Source organism: Oryctolagus cuniculus, chromosome 16 (genome assembly GCF_964237555.1).
Source record: "Oryctolagus cuniculus chromosome 16, mOryCun1.1, whole genome shotgun sequence".
NCBI lineage: Eukaryota > Metazoa > Chordata > Mammalia > Lagomorpha > Leporidae > Oryctolagus > Oryctolagus cuniculus.
In genome coordinates, this window is record NC_091447.1 from 22,057,195 (window position 1) to 22,075,083 (window position 17,889).

The window sequence follows — 17,889 nt, forward strand, 5'->3', positions numbered from 1 at the left end:
TGCTGGGGAACTCTGGGAAAATGACTACATCTTTTTGAGACTCTGGGAAGTCATCACGTCATCGAGCTCTTCTGAGAAGCAGATAACTTTTGAGGTTTGCAAGACACTCGGCACAGTGCCTGGAGCGAAGGAGCCAGGAAGACGTTGCTGTTATTCTTGCTGTCGTGTTTATGCAGGTGGTTGTTGCTGGTGCTGGCAATGGGGGTGATGCGAAAGCTTTGAAGACCTGTAGCCGGGCAGCGGCGTCATGGTCAGCCTTGTGTCCTGGGCAGCTGGCTTTGACAGCCATATGCAGATGTGGTGGGCTGAGAGGTGGATCGCAGTGGGGGCCAGGAAACCAGAAACCAGTCAGCAAGCCGTTAAAATAACCTGGGTGAGAGACGGAGGGGCAGAGTGCAGAAGCAGGTTCCAGAGAGATGGTAGTGGGCTCGGATGTTGGAGAGATGGCTTTGCTCCTGCCACTCCCTGAGGGCAATGGTTCAGAAGGGATTTGAGAGGCCATCGGGCGCCGGTGCCCCGGTCCTTCCATTTTAGGCTACTGAGGCACAGCTAGGGGCGGCCACCTTGCCTCAGTCTCCAGATGGGACAGTGATGGAGGCGCAGGCAGGGGAGAACTCGGAGCAGGTGCAGACTTCGGGCAGTGGCTTCTGATGACGGCCCTTCTTTATCTGTGGGGCCTCAGCCTCGCTGCCCTTCCACACCCGTCTCTTCCTTCCAGCCCACAAGGACACCTGTAGAATCCAGGTAGTGTCAGGGTGCAGGGGCTTTGCGTCTTTGCATCGGGGACAGTGGTGTGACTGAGTTGGGAAGGTCATGTAGAGGCTGAGCCTCCAGGGAGGGCAGGAGGCAAAGACACCCGGTGTGCTGAGGAGCGCGTGCTCACACACTGGGTACTGCGTGCCATCCGTGGTCCTCGTCCCGCCCTCCATACATCTTCAGGAGGAAGCCAATTCAATAGTCTGCACCACGGCAGGCCTGCAATTGTGACTGCAGTCATATCTTGCCCGGCAAGGATGTTGGAGGAAAAGATATTTCAATGCCACGTTCAAAAGGGCTGTCATAGCTTACGTGGTAAATGGGTTTTCAGAGGGTGACATAATATTGTTATTTTTAATGCATTCTTTTTAGCAAATGATTTTACTTTAGTTCAGATGGATGCACACTAGAGGGGAAAAAAAAATCTCAAGAGAGCTATGATACAGGTAACCCAGGTAAGACAGATCTGCGTGGACATCCATGAGTTTACAAATCTGAATTACAGATAACCCAAAGATACAGGTGTGCTTTGAACGCCATGGTGCATTTCAGAGGTTTCTTATGAATGAGTGCTGATGGCTTTACCTGAGCACCAGGAGAGAGCGGACAAACCAACCCAAGCCACGGCGAAGAGAGGGATACGTTCTGGGGGTGGTGACACGTGCTTGCTTTATGTCTGAGTTTGCCAGCAGTGCCAGGGGGAGCCATGCTGCTTGCCAGGGGTCATGCTCTAGTGGCTGGAGCGCATGCTCTTTTGTGAGAACACAGAAGCCACGGTCCCCCCAGGCCATTTGACCCCGTTCCTCAAGGAGCCTGTGGCTGGCGGAGAGGGAGTGACCTGCTCGAGGCACACACAGGATGGCGGGGCTGGTGCTTGGGAGACCCTGTCTCCTGCACCCCGTCCACTCCTCCCTGCTGTTGGTGTTTCTCTGTCGTTCTCAGGAACACTGTCCTTTTCTTTTTTCCAGGAAGCACCTGTTACCAGCGTCTGAGAAGGCAGATGGGGAGCTGAGTGCCCTGCAGCTAGGTAGGTGTGGCTGCTGCTGTGCCCGTCAGGGCCTCCATCTAGGGTGGGGGCAGATGGAGGGGTCCCTCTACTGGCTGGCGTGGGGCTTGTTTCCTCCCACCTGACGGCAGGAAGCAGGGCCCGCCCCAGTGACTAGAGCAGGCTTCGCGCTTGGTTGTGGACTTTACTTCCTGGAGAAATCCTCCCAAGAAGTCTGATCTTTCTGGATCCACGTGGAGGGCCGCGTGAGCCTTTTCTGCATTTACAGTTTCTATTAGAGGGCCCCTCAGTGCCGACTGGGGCATCCGGCAGATAACTGTGGGTCAGAGTGTCGGTGTATCTCTGCCTGGGGAGTGGCAGCTTTGTAAGAAGTTTGCTAGCATCTGACGGGGGTGTAGACTGCAAACAGCGAGGCACACGGAGTGTGGAGCTTCCGTGCTCAGCTGTGTGGACTTCACACACTTAGCCATCCGTGTAACTACCGTCTGTGCTCAAGCTAGGGAACACTCCCCGCTGCTCTTCAGTGTTGGAGCCATCCCCCTCGTCTCCCTCTCTCGCTCTGTAATCCTCTACCCCGAAGGCCGAGGCGTTGGCAGGGTTTGGTACAAGCAGCTGTGAAGCTGAGGCTGCCGGGCCCAGCACCGCCGGGAAAGGCTGAGGTGTGGGTCTGTTGACATTTGCTCCTCTTCTGGAAGCCAGTGGTTTACCTGTTGGGCCATTTTGGTGCATGAGGGCTGTTCACGTACTTTCCTGGTTCCTTTTAAGTGTCCTCTTTGAACTGCAGGAGGAGAGCAGCAGCCCTGTGGCAGTGCCTGCGGGGACGTGCTGGCTGCTGGCCGTCTTTGGTGGAGCTGGGAGAGGGTGGCAGGCTTTGTTTATTCTGCACAGGCCGCTTGAGGGATAGCAGAACCACAGAGTTCTCAGCCCGACGAGCGCCTGCAGGGTGCTGGGGCCTCCCCAGGAAGGGGCAGGGTTCTGTCCATGGCTGTGCAGAGTAGAGCACAGAGCCAGGAAGCCCTCATCCCACGCCTGTCTGTGAAGCCCTGCACTTGAAGATCTTCCAGTGCAAGCCGCTTGTGTCTGGACACAACACCAAGGGGTTCCTGGCCTTAGAACCCAAGAGCTCCTGCTGGAAGGAAGGCTGTTGGCGGTTCTCAGAAGTCTGTTGTTTGAAGTGTGTGTGTACGCGTGTGTGTGCTTTCTAGGGGAGGCCGATCCCTCCTTGCCAGGGGCTCAGCTAATAACTCAGAGAAGGAGGAGCTACAGGAGAGCGACCATGGAAGCCAGTCACCGAGAGAGGAGAGGTCTTGGGGTGGGATGGCGCAGCAACAGGGAGTCGGGTCGGGGCAGGGGAGCAGCGCTCCCGTCCCTGCGCTCCTGTCCCTGGGCAGCAGTCCCTGCAGGGCAGCCAAGCCCTGTTGGAGGCAGCTGGATAACAGGTGGCCGGGTCTGCTTGGAGGGCAGAGCTGGGAGGGGCACAGGAAGAGAGGTGTCCTTCTGGCGCAACCCAGGAAACAGATGACCAGAAGTGCTTAGCGGCTTCAAGAGACACATCAGCCCTGTGCTGTGGGGATTCTGGAAGTTTCCATGGTGAGGTAGCATTTAGGTTGCACTTCGAAGGATACACAGGGCCTCGCCAAAGAGACATGGAAGGAGCCAGGTGGGCAAAGGCCTGGAGTGAGATTGGCTGGAGGCGACTGGCCTCGAGGGGAGGGTTTGGGGGTCCCAGGAGCACAGGCTGGGGTAGGCAGAGATGTTTCTCCGAGCTGTGAGAAGGGCCGGATTGTAAGTCCCAGGCAGAAAGCAGCCCTGGAAGGCTCTGTGCTGGAGAGTGTGCCATCAGAGCTGTGCGTTTGGAGCCTGTGTCTGGACTTAGGTGCAGGATGGATGTTAGGGGTAGGATCCTGGCTTTTGGCAGACTGGTGGGGGGGGCTCTTGGAGCAGCCCCTTAGGGAGGCCCCGGGCTTTCCCCAGCCCTCATCATGGCCCTGGGGCAGTGCTTACTGCGCTGCAGTTTATCTGGGGTTCTGTGTCCCCCTCGGGCAAGTGTGCTCCTTGAAGACAGGTGGCAGCTCCTCTGCTCCGCGTCATCCCTGACGTAGCGTGGGTGCTGGATAAAGCACTGGGTGAACAAATAGGAAAATGAGCCCCTTCCTGCAGCGATGGCGAGAAGATGGCGGTGGGAGTGGGCAAGGTGGGAGACATCGTGGGCAGGGTGCTCCAGAGGCTGGAATGCGCCGGTCTCTGGCGGAGGCTGGTGGAGCAAAGGGGCCTGTTATCACCCCTGTGTCTGGTGCTGGCTGCTTCCAGAATGCATCTTGTGGACAGTGGCAGACACTGTGCAGGCTCCTGAAGAGGAGGCCGTAGAGTGAGCATCATCCCCCTTTGCCTTTCAGTCCTTGAAGTGAAATCAGCTATACCACGGCTGGCATCATGGTGCAGAGTGTTAAGCTGCTGGTTCGAGTCCCGGCTGCTCCGCTTGTGATCCACCTCTCTGCTTATGGGCCTGGAAAAGCAGTGGAGGATGATCCAAGTACTTGGGCCACTGCTGCCCATGGGTGAAACGGGATGGCGTGCCAGGCTTCTGGTTTTGGCCTAACTGAGCCCCAGCTGTTGCAGCCACTTGGGGAGTGAACTAGCATGTGGAAGATCTCCCTCTCTCTGTGTAACTCTTTCAAATAATAAAATAAATATTTTTTTAAAAAATCAATTATATTATGCAAGATCTTATGAAAGTTCAAGGAAAATTCCTTTCATGAAAAAATCTTGTACAAATTTCAGACTTTTTTGCATTAAAGTAAAACTATCTTTTAATTCCATTTTCCATGTTCTTTTTGAAGTTCCCTCATGTGTGTGTATATATATTTTTTTTTCCAAAGGGCACATAAAATAATATGGAAAACAAAGCCTCTTGCTTGTTTTCAGCCAGACCTTGTTACCAGGGCCTTAAAATAGCGTTCTCAAACCGCTGGCCTTTGCACATGGTCTTGTGTGCCTGGCCAACACGTCATCTGGAGTGTTTTGCTTTTCCCTTGCATGGCGGTCTTCCCTCAGCTGGGCCCGAGGCCTGCTCCATGGTCCTGAACTAACTCCCTGCACTGGGCCAGTTCTTCCCTGCGAAGCCAAGGGAGGCTGCCTGGGACCGGCCTGGTCCCCACCATGCTCTGCCCACCCCCACCCCTGCTGGCCTCTACCCTACACCTCCCTTCCTGGGCCGGGCAGAGCGAGTTTCAGACCGGGCTGCCTCCCTCCCAACCCCAGACTTGCTTTTAAATTCCCATGCATGTTTCTGAGTGCACATCTGGTCTCTATTTCAGGTTATTTGTTGTAAGACCAAGGTCACAGGGTAGCTTTTCCAGAGACTCTTTAAGAAGAGTCCTCATTGAAATTCTGCTTCCTGTTTAAATTCCAGCGCCCTGCAGCTCAGAGGTATCTCCTCCGTCAGTGGCTGAGGCTCTGGGAGTTTGCCTTGTGCCGTGCTGTCCCCCACCCCTCCCACCCCTCGCCCGGGGGAGGAAAGGCGACTGTAGGGTAAGAGGGATGTCAGCCACTGTCCCTCACCCAAACAGGCAGGGCCAGAGTCCCAGAGGTAAGGCCGCAGCCACCCCCGGGGCCGCCCACTCTGCTCAGCTCTGCCAGCACAGCTGCCACGGGATTGTCTCCTGGGGCCCCTAAGAGAAGGCGTCCTGGTAAGCATGGTGGCAGCAGGTGGACTGGCGAGAGGGGGCCTCAGCTGGCTGGGCACCCCCGGGAAGTGCTGCCAGGCTCAGATGGGACCCTCCGTGGGCCTCGGTTGGCCCTGGTTCAGATGAGTGTGTGCAACGTGGCTCTGGGTCCTAGCGGCAGGAGGCCAGGGCAGACAGACAGGCTGAGTGATCAGGGGTCAGCTGGGTCTCTGTCCCGTCTCTGCCGCTTTCCGCCTGCTGGACTGAGCTCTGCTAAGCCTCGGTTTCCCCATCTGTGGACAGGGCAGTGATGATCACTGGGGTGGGAGGCACAATCTCAATGGTGGGGAATGTTGGCTGCGGTCGTAATGATTTGCTGGTGGGGTTGTTTCACGGGGGCTGCTCGTGTTTCCTTTCCTCGCTCTCGTCTTTGCGTTTGTCCTCAGGAGGGCCACTCGGCACGCCGTCCTGACGTTCCCGAGGAATTGGGCTGGCCTCAGCCCTGGGTGCTTGTTTCGCTGCATGTCCACGTCCACGTCCACATGTGGCACTTTCTAGGCTGTCCGTGGCGAAGTCTACCCGCCACATCCTGTGGCTTGGTCAGGGAGGGCAGTGACAAAGGAGCCCGGTCTCTCTCCGTCTGCTCTCGTCCCTGCCAGTGCAGGTCTGGGAGCCCCAAAGCAGAGGCTGGGGTGGTGGCAGGAGGACCCCTCCTTTCACTCAAAGCCTCGCCCGACTTCCCCGTGTCCATGGTGGTCAGTGACGTCAGAGTCTGTTCTCTGTGGGTCCTAACGAGGGGCTCCCATTCTTTCAGAGGACGTGGAAGATGATCTGGTAAGGGAGGAAGTCATCCTGCCTCCGGCCCCATCGATGCTCAAGCTGCAGACAGCATCGGAGCCGATCGACCTCTCAGTAGCGAAGGTAGGCGTCGCTGTAGACGAGCCAGGAGATGCCCACGTGAGTTCATCTGGTATGACTTGATGAGGGCTTGGCTCTTCTGGCCTAGTCCGTCTCAGTGTCATCTCTTGGTCATGGGGAGGATGTAAAGGGTCAGGGGAACTGTGTCCTTTGTCATGGTGCCCCCTCTCCCCCCATCTAAACTGCAGAACTCCACTCCATGCACCTGCATTCCACTCCATGCACCTGCGCTGGGCTCCCCGGCTGGGCTCTGGCTGGGCTGCAGTGAGTGATGGACAGAGGGGTATTAACGATACTTCACAGCCACGGCCTCCGGGGGGACCCTGGGGCACAGGCTGCGGGGAGCAGGCTCCTGGTCTTGACAACCTCCTCTGAGGCAGCCTCAGCCTCCAGGATGCCTTGCCCCGCCCTTGGCCAGAGGCTCCTGCAGGACGGAATGTCACCCTTGCTGTCCTCCCGTGGCCTTTCAGCCAGGATCCCAGAAGAAAATCTGCAGCCCTGGGGACACAGCTGACCTTCCCTTCCCTCTTGCTGTGCACTGACTTCGCACTAGACCAAAAAGCACAAGATCTTTCCAGAGATTTTGTCGCCTCTCCGTCCTGCTCACCCCTTCTTCCTCTTCTCCCCCACCTCCTTCCTGTCCATCCTTTGAAGCCACAGGAGGCCAGACATATGTAAGTGGGCCCTCACCTGAGAGTAGCCCAGGGCTGTGCCTCTGCAGAGAGTGTCCCAGTGGAGACCACCCAGCAAGGGCCCGTCCAGATGCAGCTGCATTGTGTGCGGCCCAGAGAGAGAAGAGGAGGGCCCGGGGCCCAGCGCAGCCACAGCGAGGTCTCCGGCCTCCGACGGCCACACTGTGCCTGACCGGAGCTGCCATGCTGTGACTAAGAGGATGGAGCAAAGCCAGGCTCTGCGGGGTCCAGGCTGTTGGGAAGGTCATTTCCAACACGTGGGTGGTTGTAGTTGGCACAAGGAGATGCAGCTCCTGGGGGGAGCACGTGCCCATCCTGTCCGCTGTGTGCCATCAGCACACACGGATGATGATTTCATCACGGGGATTTCCTCATACCCAACAAGAAGACAAAAGAACCCATTCTCGTGGGAAGTAGTAACCTGGGAGACGGCTGGCTATGAAGGGTCCAGTGGAAGTGAGGTGGCTACAGAATCCACTGGTCAGTCTAGGGGCTCCCTCCAAGCTCCAGAGACCTCTGGGGTATAAAATCATGGCAGAGAGAGAGAGAGAGTGTGTGTGTTAGTTTGGGGGAGCCCACTGTGGGGGAGCTGGAGGGAGGGGCTCGACCTTCCCGTCAGAGGGCCTGTAAGCTGGGGAGGGATTGGCCATCTCTGGGGTCTGGAGCTGGTGTTTGGGTTGAGAGGAGGCACACAGTGAGCTCAATGTCAACCACAAGTCTAGAGGAGACAGAGCCGGGAGAAAATGCAGGTTTGGGGGTGGGTGTGTGCGCAGCGTTCATGGGAACCCCTCCCAAGATCCTAACACATGGTCAAGAGTTGTACTAGAATAAGGGTTGGCCACCTTTTTCTGTAAAGAGCTAGCCCGTGTATTTCCAGCTTGGGTGGCCGTGTGTTCTCTGCTGTACCTGCTCAACTCAGCCATGGCAGAGTAAAAGCAGCCATGGACAGTATGAGAACAAATGGATATTTCATTGTACTAATAAACCTTATTGGCAGTAACAGGTGGGAGTGCAGATTAGCCCACGGGTGGTAGTTTGCAAATCCTGTACCAGGTCATTGGGTTTTCAGGCCTGGCTGCACCATCAAACCCCTTGGGGTAGTTGTAAAATTACAGCTAATGGGATCCTGGTCTCAGGGGTTCAGATTTGATTGGTCTGACATGTGGCCTGAGCGTCAGCAACTATTTTATTTTAGGACTATTTTAAAGAGCTCCTTAGGTGATTCTAATGTGCCATCCTGTTTGAAAACCTCTAGTGTTTCCTGGGGTGGGTGAGAGGGCCTCCAGGATCCCTTGCAAAACGAAAATTTCGTGTTTCAAGCTCTCCGTGAGACCAAAGACGTTGGCCCAGGTCAGCCCAGGCTGGTTTGGCTGACAGATGTTCCAGATGGAAGACCTCAGGGTCAAGCTTCTCTCACCTCAACCATGAGGGAAATACTAAGGAAAGAGATAACCCTGCTAGGAAACAGACCGCCCTGCTAGAAGTCAAGGTCAGCTCCTGTGGGAATGTGTACACCGTACATTGTGTTGTTGCTTGCTTTTAAAACAGCCATGAACACACTGTCTTTCTACAGGAGATAAAGACCCTTCTGTTTGGTTCCAACTTCTGCTGTTTCAATGAAGAGTGGAAACTTCAGAGTTTTACCTTCAGTGATGTAGCCTCGTTAAGATACGGCATCGTGCAGAGAAAGGCAGGTGCCTCGGCTCCCAGGGGTCCTTCTGCCGTCCCGTGTCACACCTTGGGGAGGGGGCACCCTCGGGCTCTGGCAAGTCCTATGTGGACCAGCTGGCCGACCCGGGGCCAGCCTCAAGCTTGCTGAGCCGTCACTCAGTCAGGCACCACACAAGTGTCTGGCGAAGTGAGAGCTGGGGAATGAGGCCCTCTGCTTTGGAGATGTTCCACTTGAAGGCAGATTTGAGGAGCACTCGCTGTGAATGGTGCATGCTGCTTGGGTCCTTGCCAGAGAGAGCAGGCTGGCTGGGGACACGGATGGGGTGCTCTCAGGCCGAGCACTGGGAGCTGCACAGGCTTTTGCAGGCCGAGCTGGAGAAAGGGCCCTCCAGGCAGGTGGCATGTGAATGGGGGGAGGAGGAGGTGTATTCAAGTCCAGAGGCTTCAGCAAAGAGCGTGGGGCAGGTGCATGAAGAGCAGAGGGCCTAATAGTAGCCAGGGACGGAGGTGGGCAGCGGCAGCTGTTGAACATTAAAGGCCAGAGGAGACTGAATCTGGGCCCAAAGACTCGGCAGCTCCAACAGCTCTGTTTCCTCCTGCCTCACGCTGCCTGGGGGAGAGCCCAAGACCTCTCTCAGGTGGCCAAACTCCACCCACCTTCTCATACTCCCCTTTGTGGGTGCCCTCAGCCTGTCGCTCTGGCCATCCCTGAATGGCTTCTGTGCTGTTCCAGTGTGTGCTGTGGGCCAGGCCTTGTGCTGAGTTGCATGGTGTCTACAGGGATGAGCTCCTCAATGAGCCTTCCTACTACAGGGTGGGAAGGGACAAAGACAGCTAGTGGGGTGTCGAGACAGATCACAAACTGACCAGAAGAGGCTCACTGCCAGCTGAGATGATCAAGGAAGGCTTCCTGGAGGAGGAGACAATTAAAATGGGCCTTAAAGGCTGGGTAGACAACTGACAGCCTCGACCTGTGGATGATGTCCCTGGTGTCACAGCCGACAGTTGCAGTTACCTTTCCTCGACACCTTGCGGTTTTGCCCTTTCCTCTCGGTGGGGGTGGGGTGGGGTGGTCTAGGCCTAGTTGGCTCTGCTCTGGGACTCAGGGTCAGCATGCCATTGCTGGGGCACTCGCCATATCAGAGCGCCGTTTCCCAGGGAGCCATGTGGGTGGAGGCGGCTGGGGTGGGCCAGTCCTCCTGGCTGTAATGCGTGCTGTCTTTGCAGGGGGGCCCCTGTGGGGTTCTGGCCGCCGTCCAGAGCTGTGTCCTGCAGAAGCTGCTGTTTGCAGAAGACGGGAGAACTGACTGTGCTTGGTGAGCCAGCGCGTGTCCTGGCGGGGATCCCCTTCACCCAGGCGTCCCGGAGCGTGCAGAGGAAGCAAGCAGGGCAGCCTGTGTGCTCCCCGACCCCTTCCGTCTTGAGGAGGTCCAGAAGGGAGCGGGACCCGGCCGGCCAGGCTTTCGTGGATGGGCAGGGAGGGCCGGGAAGTCATGCCCTCGTGGCAAGGGGCCGCTGCCATGGCTGCCAGCCGGTGCCCTTCCAAGCAGGGCCCAGGCCCTCCCCCTGCCCCACATTCTCTCCCCTCTGCCAACAGCCAGAGCCACATATTCCGCCGGCCCCCAGTGGCCATTTCTTCTGCACTGCCTACTCTCGGCATTTGCACATGCGCGCCTCGCTCTCTGTCACTCAGCACCCAGGGTGTCTCTGTGCGGGCACCGGGGAGTTGGGGCAGGGTAAGATGGAGGCACCCGGGAGAACCCTGGACCTGCACCCTGGGCGGTGCCCGGATGAGAAGATTGCTGAGGGCTCCCTGGGGAGGCGGCCTGCTTATGCGCCCTCCTCGCAGGCCCGGTTCCCGCCTTGTCCTGAGTCACCCTCGGAGCTCCGGAATTCCCAGCGCTGGTGCTTTTTCTTTTTGGTTGAGCTGTAGCCCACATACAGAAGGGTTCACAAGGGTATGCATTCTGCCCGTGAATCATCACTGCCACGGGCACCCGCCCAGGACACAGCCCTCTGCTCCTGCCCAGGGGGCACCCGGTTCTGCTGCTCAAAGCTAGGATCACACAAATTCTAAAGCTGTGGCTTCCTTTTGCTGGTTCCTGAACTTTGTAGAAAGGTACTTGTTCTTTGAAATAAGCATGTCAAAACCCTTTGTTAAAAAAACAAACAAAAAAAACCCCTGTGTGTTATGGAGACAGCGAGTCAGCCAGTAAGGCTTTCCCTTTTATTCAGGTTCAGACTCTGGGGAAACACTGCTCAGGCCGGGGTGCCAGGCTGGGATGCAGAGGACACACATTGCAGTGGCACGGACAGGGTCTGAGCGAAGGCAGCTTTTCATGCCTGGCTCAGCAGCTGTACAAAAGCATTCTCGCAGTGTCTCCTCCCCAGCCGCAAGGCACTAACCTTAAGCACAGAGTATGCAGAACCATAAGGCCAGTGACACAGCATCTCACAGCAAGACCCATGGTCGTATCGTTGCCTCGCAGCCTGGCTGCCTCATTCCAGCCGCCTGCCCCAAAAGTCAGGCCTGGCAAAGTGCTGGGTGGTTCAAGTTCAATGTCATGGGCACAGATACTGCCTCTCTTCCTGGTGAGGACGCTACAGTCCTCCCTGGCTGGGAACGCCACGGGCTGGGCGCAACACGCTAAGTGAGGGACCCTGGTGTCCCTCCAGGTGCCCTCAAAGGGCACCCGGCTTCTCTGTGCACCCACTTTCCTTCCTTTCTGCCTCACGTTCAGAACAAGTTTGCAGAGCACACTGGGCAGGTGCTGGGTTGGGCTCCAGGGCTGGCCTTGCCCTCGTGGGACCTGAGACTGAACCGAGAGCTGGACGGGTGGACAGGCCAAAACAGGGGACGTGCAGGAGGCCAGCATTCACCCGGATGTTCAGGGGTCAAGTCAGGCTTCCTGGGGAGCAATGTTTCTCTCTCAGAGAGCTCTGAAGAACTTCACACTTCTGTTTCCCCTCAGTTCTTTTTCACTGCCCAGGCCCACTGGCCCTGAGTGCACAGCCCTTGGCCTGCTGGCTCTGCTCACTGCACAGAGGCCACATCTTCGTGGAGGCCTCCCCTGACCTCCCTGGCTGAGAAGAACCCAGGCCCTGCCGCTGATGGCCACACTCCCAGCTGGCGCCCTTGCTGGTCATCGTTGAAGTCTTGCAGAACACAAGCCGCATGAGAGCAGGAACCTTCCTGGGCTGCCTGGGCCGCAGCCGTGTCCCTGGCACCCGGCCTGGTGCCTGGCCTACAGCGGGGGCCCTCAGGATTTTTGTTGAATGAGCACATGGACAAGTGAATGAGCTATGCAGACAAACAGGGAGGGGAGGTGGAACGGTATGCCAGTAAGGAGAACAAGATGTGCAGAGGCCCGAGGGCAGGGAGCCGAGCGGAGCACAGCCCCGGGTGGCCAGGGCAGTGCTTGCAGGCGGGGTGAGAAGCCACGCAGGGCAGCCAGCTGCCTGGGGCAAGCTGGGCCTTGGCGCGCTTGGAGGACGTCTCACAACCCCTTCAGCCCAACGCCTCCGCAGGGCTGCATTTCATGTCAGCCTTGGACCGGCCAGGGGAAGTTGTGGACGTTTTCCCAACAGTCAGGATGGAGCGTTTCGCTTGCGTCCAGGAAAGGCTGACCCTGCCTGCCCAGGATACCCGCCCCTCCCCCGCTTAGAGGGTGGGAGGGCTTTTGTGCCCTCCAGTCAACATCCTTGGGCAGAGCTCTGCTCTCCATACCAGAGAGGGGAGCCATGGCTGACAAGGCCCAAAGCTACCCAGGGTGGGCCCAAGGGCAGCACAGGGAGGAGAGAACAGCCAGACTGCAGGCAGGGGGTCTGCTCTACCCCTCGGGACTGGGTAGTCCGTTACCCGCTGAGCTCCGGCTCTGTCTCAATTTATGTTGACAGGGGCCTGTTTCAGCACCTGCTCCATGGACCGCTCCCCAGGGCTCTGTAGGGAAGGGAGCAGCAGGGGAGGCAGCCGGGGCCCCCGGGACTCCCTCCCTGCCTGCTGGGTCCCAGAGAGAGGAGTTGGGCTGGCCTGCAGAGGACTCTCCTGGGCCAGGGCCCGGGGAGGGGCGGAGGAAGAGGAGGCCAGAGGGCTGCTGACCTGCTGGGGCTCGAATTGCATGCAGTGCCGTGCCGGGGTTGTGCCTAGTCGGGAGGAGGAGCCTTCCCGGACTAGGAGGCTGCCTGGCTGGGTTGGAGGAGGGGGTGCTGAGCAGCCCTGAGGGCCAGCCTGCTGGTCAGGGCTGCCTCCTCCACGGAGCCTGGAGGAGTTGGTGCTGTGGAGGGGCGGCCCTCCCCTTCTCTGGAGAAGCCCTGCTGCTGCCGCTTCAGGCTGCTCCCGTGCTGGTGGAGGGTCACCAGCTGGCTCCGGTGTCCTCAGAACGCACAGCCAGCCAGGGAGTGGAGAGCTTGGCCCAGGCGCTGGGGCTCTCTGAGGAAGGATGAGGGGACCCAGGAGGAAATGGCAGAGGGGGACAAGCGGGGGTCCCAGAGACCCTGTCCCCAGGGGCGACTGCCTTTCTCATCCTTCCATCCGAGTCTCGTCCTGCACTCCCAAGCCCTGGCCTTCCTTGGGTGATGGAGAGTTCTCCTGGGGTGGGTTAGCTCTTGGGTGAAGTGCAGGGGAGTGAGGGGCAGGTGCCTGGGGCGGGAGAGAAGGAAGGCAGAGTCTCTGTCACTTCTTTGCTAGGCCCCGCAGCTCTGAAGCTCAGAGTCGTCCTAGCCACATGGGGCAGGGCAGAGCCTGCAGGTGGTGCTGCCCAGGCTGGGAGCAGGACTACCCGGCAGGGTGCAGAAGAGAGCACCGGGCCACATCAGGGCCCGGGTGACAGTCGTCTGTGAATTAGGGGCAGGAATCTCTACCTTGGCTAAGTTGGACCCAGTGAGAAAATGCAGACGAGGGCCTTTGAAAATCTTCAGGGGCTGTGAGAGCGAGTGGGACTACTGAACTCAGCCGTCCTTGGCCCGCACAGGGCGAGGAGCTTGCTCCAGGTCACGCTGTGGCTAAGTGGTGTGTGATGCACCGTTGACCACAGACCTGGAGCCGCGAGATCCAGAGAGGCCGGGGCGGGGTAGGGGTGCTGCCAGCGAGCCTGGGGGCTGTGAGTGTGAGGCATCTGTTGGCTGGACGCCCACGCAGTTCCCGGAGACCAAGCTTCTTTTCCCAAGGTAGAGAAACTTCCCGCAGGAGAGGAGGAGAGCATCTCCTGCCTGTGTTAGCAGGGGCTGTCCCAGCCAGGGGTGTGGCTCCTCGGGTTATTGGCTCGCTTCTGCTACCTTTCTGTGGATCCATCAGGCGCTGGGGCACCCCGCAGGCCGTGTGTGTGCTGGGCTGGGGCTGCAGCACTTCCTTAAGGCCCTGAGGTTCCGAGATGGCAGAAGTGACGTTGCTTTCAGAGGAGAGAGAGAGAGCAGGCGGAGGCAAGCTGCCGTGTTCTGTCCGGTGACCTGCCATGGTCTGTGCCCTGGCACGCGCCGTGTGCAGCTCCGAGCCCTGGGTGCCCCTGCCCTCTCCTTCCTGCGCTGGCCCTGCCCTGGAGGCCCCTCCTCAGCGTCTCGCCCCCAACTGGCAGGCGATGGGAAAGGGTTCTGTGGAAGCAGAGGGCAGGCGGCGGGTGGGCGGCACCGTCCCGGGAAGTCATGCTGAAGTAAAGGCTCCTTGGCACAGCTGCCGTGTCTGCCGCGGGCCTGTCTGGCTTCATCAGGACGCGCTGCCTCAGGCCAGCAGCCGGCCCGCGCGGGACTCAGTGATTTTCCACTGGAGGAGGGCCGGGGCCGGCCTGGCGCCGGGGAGAGCGGACGAGTCTCATTCCCTCTGCAGGCCTGGGGAGGTCGGTGCCGAACTGGGGGTGGGGGCAGGGTCCAGGGACGTTGTCCTCTCACCCTCACTTCCTTAGGAACGCGGGTTCTGAGTCCCAGAGCACAAGGGGCCCCTGCCCCAGGCCCCTCGGACCCTGACGCAGAGCGTCGCCCCGCAGGCCCTCCGTCTTCCCACTCTCCTTCCTGCTGCGATTGTGAGCCCCAGAGGGAGCAGAAAGACAAGAGGCAGCCGGCTGCCTGGCCAGGTTTCCCCTGGCTTTTCCATGGACTCTGTCGAGGCAGGCAGGTCAGAGAGGCCAGCAGAGGCTATTCTGAGACACTTCGAGGAGAAGTGTTGGTTTTCTCTGAAGCCCTTGGGTGAGGCAGGCCAGAGCACGCTGCCGGGCCGGTCCCTGGACAGTGCCTTCATCCTGCACTTCTCCTGGGCGGAACTGGACTCTTACAGATGCTTGTCCTGGTCTAAGAGCCTGGCCAGGTGCCAGGTTCCTGGTAGGAGTATGTCACATGTGTGTGTGGCTGACCAGGAAATGCAGGGCAGTGAATGTCTCTGAGGTTTTGCCAGAGGCAGGTGCTGAGCTGCCTGGGAAGGGGGTGGGGTGGGTGGGCGGTCCTGGGTGATTCAGGGGACTCTTCCCGTGATTGCTACCTGTGGGTCCCGGCACTCACGCGTGTACACATGGCTCTGGCTTCTCTGGCGGCTGAATAGCAGACTGCAAGACAGGAGTGATGTCAGGGGCATCTGGGCTGTGCTTGGAAAGGCCAGGAAGGGTACAGGGTCCCCCGAAGTCTGTGAGCCAGGGCAGAAACCAGGCCTCTTAACTGCCTGACCACTGCACTTTTCCAGCTCCAGAATGTTCTCTGGAAAGACAAGTCTCAACAGAGAAACGTGTAGAGCGCCCAGGGGACGGTGGGGAACTGGAGGAGCCACTGTGTGGCAGCCAGCAGGGACTCGGAGGTTTGGAGGGCTGGCAGCAGAGCCTGTGAGACCAGGGAGCCAGGCGGGGCCCAGGGGCGAGATGCCTTGATTGCGTTGTTCCGTTCTGGAAGGAGGCCCACGGTGCCTGGGTCCGAGTCTGACCTCCGCTTCTGATTCCTGCTGATGTGCCCCTAGGAGGCCAGAGATGATGGCTCACGTACTTGGGTCCCTCCCACCCATGCGGGAGACCTGGACCGAGTTTCTAGATCCTGGTTTTGGCCTGTTGTGGGCATCTGGGGTGAAGGTGGAAGATTGCCTATCTCAGTCTCTGCCTTTCAAGTAAAATGAAAATAGAAATCACAGAGAGGGCTGAGGGAAAAGGTTGTGGTCCTGTAACCACGTACCAGAGACGGATCTACTGCCCCACGCTCACCTTCCCTCCAGGTGCGTGACCTTGAACCCATCACTTATCTCTGTGCCTTGGTTTCCTCACTTTTAGACAGGATGCCAGCAGTACCGCCCTCACGAGCGTCTGAGCACTTGATGGGTAATCAAATGCATGCACTCGGTAGCCTCTCGCTGGCCGTTGTCACTTTAAAGACAAGCAGCTTCCTCCCCACCCCCACCCCCTCCCCCACCCCCACCAGGGCGACCTGCCTCATGAGGTCCCTAGGAAGCAGCATTTGCCTCCGGAGTTCCAGATGTGTCTGTGGCCCAGTGCAGGTATTCAAGGCTGAGCATGTGATGAGACCTCAAAGAGTTCACGGAAACGAAACTCAAGGGGAAGTTTATTTGAAGTTCATGCCTTATGAAGGGTCTCCTAAAGGTTCATGGAAATGTTTATTAGGGAAAAACTACAAGTGGATTTCAAACTGTTTTGCACCCAGATAAACGTGAACTTGCAAAGTGCACTGTGCAATGGAGGCATAATTTTGCACCTACCAGGTTAAGGGTTTCAGTCTCACATGTGTTGCAGGATGAGCTGCCACCCACCTGGTGCCTGTGGTGAGCATACAGAAGAGGGTTGAAGAGGGGCAGGATGGGGCGGGGCTGCTGCTGGGACGTTGGCTGTGAGAGCTGAGCAGAGGAGCAGGGCGTGCTGACCCAGGACGGGCAGCGAGGAGGCTGGGGATGAGATACTCAGCGTGTGCAATCCCCAGGACCCAGGACGCTGCTTTCTCCTGGAAGAGGGCAGGGCATGGAACAGGAGCTGTGGGGGGTGACGGAGTCCACATCTGTGGCTTCCGAATGCAGAGAGAGAAAGATCCCAATGCTTCTCCTTGGTCTGACGAGCCCTGCCTTGCAGGCCCGCTTTGGTCCTTGGCAGGGCCTCTCCTGGAAGCCAGGGGAGTGTTCCCCCACGTTGTTTTCCCAGTTAACGAGGCCCTGGCTGGCCTCCGACACACGGCCGTCCGGTTCGGTGAGCGCACGGGAACATTTCCTGCGAGGAGCATGCCCTGCTTCCTGAGGCCCGGGGGCGTGGGGCGGCTGCTGTTTTGTTTTCTTAAGGGCTTGAATGCTTGTTGCTTGGGTTGTTGGATTTGAAGGACTTCCAGTGTCAGGGGCCCAGTGTCGCTCTCAAGTCGAATGCTGGGAGTCTGCCTTCCCGTGCGGAGACGGGATGTTTCCCGAAGGCCCGCAGGGACAGGCGGCCCTGGGCCCTGGGCCTTGCGAACATCATCTCTTTTAAGGCCCCCAACACTAGAGCGGAGGAGCAGCCGTCATTGCCAGGTTCCAGACGGGGAACTCGGGTCACTGCCTTGTGTGGCCTCTCATTTTAAAGCAGGTGGACCACAATGACCTGCGTGTGGTTGGCGGTCCCTGTATCGCAGGCACTGGGCAGTGAGCACCTGCTGGCCACCATGGCGAGCTCTGGCCTGGTCCCTGGTCTCATTCTCTTACCCTGGCCGGGAGGGCAAACCCCAGTGCTGGCTGTGCCTGTGGCTCTGCGTGGAGCTCAGTGACCCACGGTCTGGAGCTGCCCCTCCACCTGCCTTCCAGCCTGGCAGGGTCATCATCACTACCTGTTGTTTGTTGGAATAGAAAGACCAGAAGGCAAGCTTACGACCACATTTAGAGAAAGCCCACGGCCTCCAGGGGAAGGCGTGGGGTGTAGCTCTGCAGAGCCCTGGAAACGCGCAGCGCAGGCCCAGCACCTCACAGCCCTGTTCTCACTGTGAGGGGCTCTGTGCCCTTCCTCCTGCTGCTGGCTGCCCCTCCCCCGCGGCCTGTGGACACCCCCCTGCCCAGCCCTGCCTGGCAGCTCTCCTCCTCCTGTCCCACCCTTCCTCTGCAGGCGCCTGTCCTAGGGCTGCCACTTTGCTCTTCCTCAGCCTCCCTCCCATCCCTGACTGCTCTCTGGGGCAGTCTGGGTGTCCTGCAGCTGTCCCTGGTCCGGGGGTGGAGGAGGGGGCGGGGGCTGGGTCCAAGTGCGCCCCCCGCTGTGCG

General features: G+C 58.7%; 1 protein-coding gene across 18 annotated transcripts in view; it reads left to right on the forward strand.

Annotated features, from left to right (window-relative positions):
- The window catches only part of MINDY4 (MINDY lysine 48 deubiquitinase 4), a 129,032-nt gene that overhangs the window by 66,317 nt on the left and 44,826 nt on the right, over positions 1-17,889 (forward strand). For all 18 annotated transcript variants that reach the window (XR_011382983.1, XR_011382982.1, XR_011382981.1 and 15 more), the window contains 4 exons: positions 1,725-1,783; positions 6,242-6,348; positions 8,611-8,727; positions 9,936-10,024. Coding sequence is in view for 10 of the 18 variants with exons in the window: in XM_070059409.1 (XP_069915510.1) it covers positions 1,725-1,783; positions 6,242-6,348; positions 8,611-8,727; positions 9,936-10,024 (372 nt within the window). In the remaining 8 variants the exon portion in view is untranslated. The remainder of the gene's footprint in view (positions 1-1,724; positions 1,784-6,241; positions 6,349-8,610; positions 8,728-9,935; positions 10,025-17,889) is intronic.